Genomic DNA, 8,229 nt, shown 5'->3' with positions numbered 1-8,229 from the left:
ACAAGCATATAAAGTGGTACCTGGCATGTAGACAGATGTTAGTTATTACCATAAATAGGCTCTCCTTCTCTAACTGGGAGAAATAGCAGAATTTATACTACACTTTCAAACAGCCTGATGATAGATCTGGCAAAAAATCCCTATCACGACAACTCAACTTGCGTTCTCCTAGTTAATAACTGGAAGCTCTTGTCTTACCAAATATTTGCAAACAAAGGCTCTGACGCCAAGCGCAAGCAGAGCGCACCCCACCAATCGAAATATTCGAAAAGAGTCAAACTCTTCCGCGGTACTTCCATCTTCCTGGCTGGGTTTCTCGCTGATCAGCTGTTTGCGCAACTTCATCGCTTCTTCGAATCTGGAAAGGTACTGTTCTAGGCCGTGGTGAGAAGCCCTCTGGGCCGGGTCTGCTGTCAGGTCACCTCTGGTCCGCTGCCGGAGCTCAGCTCCATCCTTACTACTGCACTCAGGTGCTTTAATGAATGAGTCCAGTTTGTCTCCCAGCTGGGTTCCCCTGACTTCTGCCACACCACCGAGCTGGTCAGCTCCTCCTCCATCCACTGAATCACCAAGCACTACCCTCTTTGAAACTGAAGGGATGCTGAGGGAGTTCAGTTTGTCACTGTCCTGTGGCTTTGATTTTGTCTGATTTTCTTCTTCTGAGGGGGGAAAGAAATAAAGCTGTGTGTATTACATATTCACAAACACCTTAAACACTCCCACTGCTGCTAGAACTTGGTCTCTGAATCCAGACAAATACTGATGCAGAAAACAAAGCCAGCTCCTTCGTCTTCACCTTCAAAATACAACGCCGCAAAACTAGCACTCTGGCAGAGGGAAGTTCAAACAATGAGGACAAAAACCACCAAAGCTAGCACGGGATGTCCCAAGGAATAAAGAACAGCTCTTTCACAGACAAAATACTCAAGAGATGTGCCTCAATTTCTTCCACTAGCTGATACTGATAAAAATACAAAATCATTGTAGTCTCTCAAGGTTTCTATTTTACAGTTGCATTTCTAACTCGGGAGTGCTGTGAGCTCAGGGTGTGGCGCTGCCTGTACCCACTGTTGCTGTTCCCGGGCAGCTATGAGCAGGCACTTTCAGGATGCTGTTCTAGTTTTTAAAGAGAGAACTCTAAAAATGATAAAATTTTTCAAGCAAAAGAATAGAATAAGAAAGGGACTTGAGAAAGACAAACACCAACACTTTAAGAATATCTTCAGATTGATCACTACAAAAAAAATATTTCCTGTACTGGTTCAGATGATTTGAAAGTGGTACCCATATCTCTCATTTATATTGTCTAGAAGTTCAGAACTATATCTCTAATGCCTCAGAGAAATTCTTGAGTTCTACCAAGCTCACAAAGAGCAACTAAAAAGCCAATTACTAAAGGAAACACCCAAATCGAAACTTAGAGAAGTCAAGCATAGTAGAATTCAATTGTGTCCACAAGAAAACAGTGTCCTGGACACAAGGTTGCATAAAAGATGAATTTGCTTAGGGCAAATGCAGTTATTGAAATGTGATGTATGTATGGTAATGAAAGGAAATCTCTGCGGGGACATCACATCTTTCGGGAAGACCTGTGACAAGTGATAATGTTGAAAGCACTGAGCACAGCCACCAAGATAGGGAAATAGGGTCTCTGATCCACAACGGACGAACCAGCCAGTTGAGTAATGACTGATGTGGTGGACGAGAGTTACGAAGCAAAAGGCAAAAGCTATGTCATGGGGAGTAACTGGGAATAAAGGCATCTGGAGCTTATAGGAAAATCTCCCTGGGGGTGCAATGGAATGAGAGGTCTGGGGATAAAATGCACAGCCTTCAAGAAAGGCGAGTAATCAGGAATATAGGGGCTGTCTCTGTGTAACCGTACACAGAGACTCAGGAACGAAGGCTTTGTAGCCAGGGTGGAGACGACCTCCGGGCAAGGATCCAAGAAAATAGGAAGCAACAAGGAACGTCCTGGGGTTAAGCGACAATATAATATGGGTCGTCACCTAGGGAGCGGTGACAGAGTTCGGTCAGAGTGCATTTTGGGGACAAAATGTTTACGAGCTGGAGTGGGCAGAAGGAGCTTGAAGACTCAAAGAGGTGGGCGGGAGACGGGAAACCGAAGCTCTCACCCGCGCCGCTCCCGGGCCTGTGAAAGCCCATGATCCGGTTGATGCGTTGCTCGGAGTTCATGAGTAGCTTTCTCCTCCGCAGCTCCGCTCGACGCTGAGAAGCCGAAAGGCCCGACGGCGTCGCGGGTCTTTCCCCGCCGTCGGTGGCCGCAGGCACCGGCTCCATGCTTTCTCTACCGTCTAGATCAGGCTGATGGTAAAGACGGGGATGACTTAAGGAAGGGCCGCAGAGTTCGCTCCCACTCCCACTGTAATCCCGCCCCCTAGGCGGGAACTGAGGAGTGAGCATGCGCTGATGGGCTGCGCGAGGCTCTGCCGCCATGTTCAGTGAGGGCAAGCCCAGTTCAAGGGTTCTCTCTTCCTAAGTTGGCTCTCAGTGCTCAGGTTTCTCACCACCAGGTTACCTCATAGCTGCATTCTAAGATGAAGAGACCGATGTCCTCCTGATTGGTGAAATGACAGTGAGGAGCAGGTCTATTTTATTCTCTGCCAGGAAGCAAAATGGAGGTTACAGCGGCGGGAGCTTTTTACCAGCCAACGCGTCTCTGCTCCTTGGATACGTAATTGCGGGTGCGACGCTCTCCGGGAGCGTGGCCCTGGGATTAGGTGGCTGTGATGATCCTAGTTCTTTACTGAAAATGTCTGGACAACAAACGAAGGAGCCTCAATCCACTATCCAGTCCCAGGCCGTCCACTTCTGCATGGAGCTGCAGAAAGAGCTCTCTCTCCTTCTTACTAATCCGGGAGTCACACTGCGGACTCTGGCTACACCTAACAACCTTGCCTCGGTAGCCAGAAAGCTCACGTTAGGAACAGACAGCGTGCCTGGGCTCGGCTGTATACTCTTCGTTTTTTGTTTTTGTTTTTCGAGACAGGGTTTCTCTGTATAGCCCTGGCTGTCCTTAAGCTCACTTTGTAGACCAGGCTGGCCTCAAACTCAGAAATCCTCCTGCCTCTGCCTCCCGAGTACTGGGATTAAAGGCATGCGCCACCACCGCCCGGCGTTATTATTATATATTACAAAGGATCCTACAGTCTGCACCAGCTTGTTCGTTCTGAGTTCTCTCCCCAGCTCAGGTGGTGGCGAGCTGAAGGAATGCGAAGAGTTAAAACCGTTCAATACTAGCCAGAAATAATTAGTATTTCGGGAAGTGCAAGCTTGAGCAGTTAAAATTAACTGTTTCATTCCCTGCGAAGCCGCCCGTTTGACATGGCGTGTTAAATCGGGTTTTCAAGGAGTATATCTTTGTTCTCTGATCTCTGGTTCTTTGAATAAACCGCACCTCGCCGCCAAAGCCTTCTGTTTTCTCCTACGTGAAGAGAGCCCACACTCTGCCTGGTGGGTGAAAAGCCAGTAAGGAGCAGATTCATTTTATCCTTACGTGGGAAGCAAAATGGGAGCATAAGCCTAGCCAAAAGCAGGTGGCTGGGCTGGAGAGACAGGCAGGCATATCTGTATGAGTTCCTGCCAGGTGTGATCTACTTAGTGAATTCCAGGCCAGCCAGGGATGTATGGTGAGACACTGTCACAAAAGTCAGCAACGATGGGGCTGGGAAAATGGCTCAGCTGTTGAGCACTGGGTGCTTGCTTTTCCAGAGCACCTAGATTCTATTCCCATTACCCACAGTTAGTTGTCAGCTAACAACTGTGACTCTTATTTCTACAGGATCCAGTGCCCTCTTCTGACCACTGCAGGCAATGCATGTATATAGTACAGACAAAATACCATATGCATAAAATAAATAACAAGTAATTTTTTTAAAAAAATCAATTAAAAAAACACAAAATTCTGGTAACTGATAAATCTGAAAGATATGGGCTGGTGAGGTGGCTCAGCGGTTCAGAGCACTGGCTGTTCGGGTTCAATTCCTAGCACTCACATGCCAGTTCACAACTGTCTGTAACTCCAGTTCCAGGGAACATAACCCCCTCACCCAGACATAAGTTCAGACAAAAACGCATGAAATAAAAATAAATTTTAAAAATGTGAAAGTTATAAAACTGTGAAGTCATATGTTCATGATTGTATCCTTATGATTTCTAATTATATCATTTGCTTGGAACCAAATTAGCACAAACATTCACGAGCTACAACAGTCAAGAGTATCTCTAGGTGGGTGGAGAGATGGCTCAGGACTTAAGAACACTGACTGCTCTTCCAGAGATCCTGAGTTCAGTTCCCAGCAACCACATGGTGACTCACAACCATCTGTAATGAGATCCCTTGCATTCTTCTGATGTGTGTCTGAAGACAGCTACAGTGTACTCATATAAATAAAGATAAATCTTTTTAAAAAAGAGTATTTCCAGGAGATATCTATAAAATGCAAGCCCGTGGCATGTGTCGGTTTTACCGAGCAGAGTATTGTCTACAGCGCTGGTGAACATGGCCAGCTGTACATGAGCTCAGCAGACCTTTGACCTGGAGTGTTTGCCTGCTGTTGGGCTTCTCAGGGCAGACCTGGTGAAGCAGCAGCTGAGTAGACACCCCAGAGCTCACCATAGCCCATGGAAACCCAAGGAAGGGGTCAGGCCTGAGCACCGTGACCATATTAAGGTTAGAGGCAATAAACTAATGAAAACCATCATGTGCGGCAGTGTTTGTCGGCAAGGCAGATCAGGTTCCCATTTGATGGGCAACCAAGCAATGAAACACACCCACCCAGTACGAAATGGAGGCTCAAGATGCAATTGATGAATTCCATCAGTAGACAGGAGGCTCCAGAATTTTGTTCTACACCAACAGATTATCAGCTAGTGGTAATTAGCCTGGTATGATGGTGCATGCCTTTAAGCAACGAGGAGAAAGAGGCAGGTGATTCTCTGTGGGTTTGATGATTGCTTGGTCTACACAATCAGTACAGCCAGAGCTACACACTGAGACCATGTCTCAAGAAAGAAGAAAAGGAAGAAAGAAGAGAGAGAGAGAGAGAGAGAGAGAGAGAGAGAGAGAGAGAGAGATAGAAAAGAAACAAAAAACCTGCTGTTTGCCTCACTTTATCCTGACTTCCGGTGCACAGTTGTCTCTCCTCTTACGTCATTCCTTCTGTTTGGACAGAGAGTAACTGGTGCATGGGTATGTCCACCAGCATTACAAACACCTAAATGTTTCTATTGCTGTGAAGAGACACCATGACCAAGGCAACTCTTATAAAAGAAAGCTATTTCTTAGGGCTTGCTTGGAGTTTTGGGGGGTTATCAGTCCGTGATCATCATGTTGGAAAGTACAGTATAACACAAGGTGCTGAAACAGTAACTGACCTTATATCCTGATCTGCAAGCCATGAGAAAGAGAAAGAGACTCAGCCTGCTGTGAGTTATTGAAACCTCAAACCCCATCTCTGAGTGACACACTCCCAACAAGGCTATATACACTCTTTATCCTTCTCAAATAATACCATTCCTTAAATATGAGCTTACGAGGGCCATTCTTAGTCCAAACACCACAGTTGTTTTGGTTCATATCAAATGGATATGGTGTGGTAAAGTTGTTGAAACTATCCTCCTATGAGTTTGAATCCAGGCTGCTCTATAAAGTGAGTTCCAGGACAGCCAGGGCCACACAGAGAAACCCTATCCCAAAAAAAAAAAAAAAATCCCCTTCTCCTCTACTGGCATGCTCATTCAGGTTTATTTTGTTTGATTGTTTGTTTTTAATAGTGTTGGGTGTCTTACCTGCATTTATGTATGTATGGTCACTATATGCATGGAGTTTCTGCAAAGGCCAGAAAAGGACATCAAATCCTCTGGAACTGGAGTTATAAGTTTATATATGGGTGGCTGAGAAGATGTTTTAGTGCTTAAAGAGTACCGGCTCCTCATCCAGAGATCCTAAATTCCCAGCAACTGCACGGTGGCTTGCAACCATCTATCAAGGGATCTGGTGCCTTCTTCTGGCCTGCAGGCATACATGCAAATGTGTGAGTCAGAGCATTCACATACAAAACACATGCATGCATACATACATACATACATAACTATAAATGGTTTTGAGCTAACATGATGTGGGTGTTTGGGACTGACCTCCAGTCCCCTGAAAGAGCAACAATTGCTCTTTACCACTGAGTCATCTCTCTTCATCCAGTCCCCTCATTCAATTTTCTCTCTCTCTCTCTCTCTCTCTCTCTCTCTCTCTCTCTCTCTCTCTCTCTCTCCTCTTGACTGTTTCTCTCTAAATAACCATGGCTGTCCTGGAACTATGTAGACCAAGCAAATTATTTTCTTCTCAACAACAGAAAAAAACACCCCCTCCCCCCAAAAAAGTCAACATAAAACTCCTTCTATACCTTGTTTGATTAGAGAATTTTTTTTTTGTCTTATCGGAGTTTGGAGGTGTCACTTGTCGCGGGTTAAGACAGAATCTCACTCAGTAGCTTTGGCTGGCATGGGACTCACTATGTACCAGACTGGCTTCAAGCTCAGAGGCATCTTCCTGTTCCTGTGCTGAGTGCCTGGTATGTGTGGAGGCCAGAAGAGGGAGTCAGATCACCTGGAACTGTGGTTATACACAGTGAGGTGGGTGCTAAGAACAGGCCCTGGATCCTCTGTAAGAACAGCAAGTGCTCTGAGTCACTGATCCATCTCTCCAGCCCCCAATTCTGTCTGTATTAAAAAATACTGAGCCATCGGGCAATGGTGGGGCATGCATTTAATCCCAGCACTTAGAAGGCAGAGGCAAGCAGATCTCTGAGTTCGAGACTAGCCTGATCTACAGAGCAGGTTCCAGGACAGCCAGGACTATATAAGAGAAACCCTCTTTCAAAAAACAAAACAAGGGGCTGGAGAGATGACTCAGTGGTTAAGAGCACTGATGGCTCTTCCAGAGGTCCTGAGTTCAATTCCCAGCAACCACATGTGGCTCACAACCTACTGTAATGAGATCTGGTGCCCTCTTCTGGTGTGTCTGAATACAGCAACAATGTACTCACATATATTAAATAAATCTTAAAACAAAACAAAACAAAAACTAGGGAACTCTTTCTGAGAAAAACGTGCCAAGTTTCAAGGTCAGAGAGGAAACAACACAATGGAAGTGGTTATCTTAACCGTCACTGTCTTAAAAGTCTCACTCTCTGGTTTCAACTCGCAACTTTTGTGCTGAGTGTACTAGGGGCGGTGTTTGAGTTCAGCTCCTGTGATGATTTTCTCACAGGGTTTCCAAGTCCTGCAGACACTTCCTCTCAGGAGATAAATGCTCCCTTCCTGCCTGGCCTTTGAGTACTTAGAGAAGCAGTCCCTGCCAGCTTTCATGGCTTTTTGTCTCTGACTCTTCCTTATCTCACTTGGGGTGTGTGGGGGGGTGGGAGGGAAGTAATGGCCTTACTCCTCATCACTGCCAAAAGGCTGGAAAAAATAATTCATTAGATAGCCTGGCATGATGGTGCACATCTTTAATCCCAGAATTATGAGGCTGAAACAAGGCACGTGAACCTCAAGTTGAAAATCGGCTTGTGCTACATATTGAGATGAAGGCTAAGGGAAGTGAATGTATGAATTTCCCTGGGGAGATGTGAGCAGACACCTATTTAGCCAGATAAAGCACCAATAACTGACCAAAGAAATGACTGGTACCCAATTCTAGCCTAGTGAGCCAGTGAACCCGGTGTGGTCACACACAGAGCATGGGTGACATCATCAGCCGCCTAAGCCCTGCAGTATGGTATCAACTCATGGAAGCCCCGTTTTTTGGACGCAGTATGCACTATGAGAGGGAGTCTCCTGTCCCCAGTAGCTCTTACTGCTTCTACAACGTTGGAAAGTGTCCGTGTGACTCTTATCACACTCTTGAGTTTCCTGGGCCTGTGAGTTTCCAGAGCTTTTCTCATCTTCAAGGAAAGTTACAATTGGAAAGAAATGGCTACACAACATGAAGACCCCAACAGTCAAAACACAGCCCTTACGCCTTTCTCCCTAGAGCCCACCCTGTCCAGGATGTTGTCTAAGACTCAACAAAGGACACAACGGCAACCTAGAGATGTTAGGTTCTACTCTAGCTACAAGTCTTTACCTATCAGGTTCAAAGGAACCCCAGTCCCCCCAGATGCTGGCACCCATTTCCATCTGTGGCCTCCCTTCCCCCAGCCTGGAACCTGC

At 46.0% G+C, this 8,229-nt stretch overlaps 1 protein-coding gene across 1 annotated transcript in view; it reads right to left on the bottom strand.

The window, feature by feature from the left end:
* Camlg (calcium modulating ligand) overlaps positions 1-2,415 on the bottom strand; it is an 8,376-nt gene extending 5,961 nt beyond the window's left edge. Inside the window, exons 1-2 of the mRNA XM_021180525.2 lie at positions 2,136-2,415; positions 199-659 (exon numbers count right to left, since the gene is read on the bottom strand). Of these exons, the coding sequence (XP_021036184.1) occupies positions 199-659; positions 2,136-2,301 (627 nt within the window). The 5' untranslated portion in view covers positions 2,302-2,415. The remainder of the gene's footprint in view (positions 1-198; positions 660-2,135) is intronic.
* Between the last annotated feature and the right edge of the window lie 5,814 nt (positions 2,416-8,229).

Source organism: Mus caroli, chromosome 13 (genome assembly GCF_900094665.2).
Source record: "Mus caroli chromosome 13, CAROLI_EIJ_v1.1, whole genome shotgun sequence".
Lineage (NCBI taxonomy): Eukaryota > Metazoa > Chordata > Mammalia > Rodentia > Muridae > Mus > Mus caroli.
The sequence above is the reverse complement of the archived record's forward strand: the minus strand, read 5'-3'. Positions and strand labels throughout refer to the sequence as shown.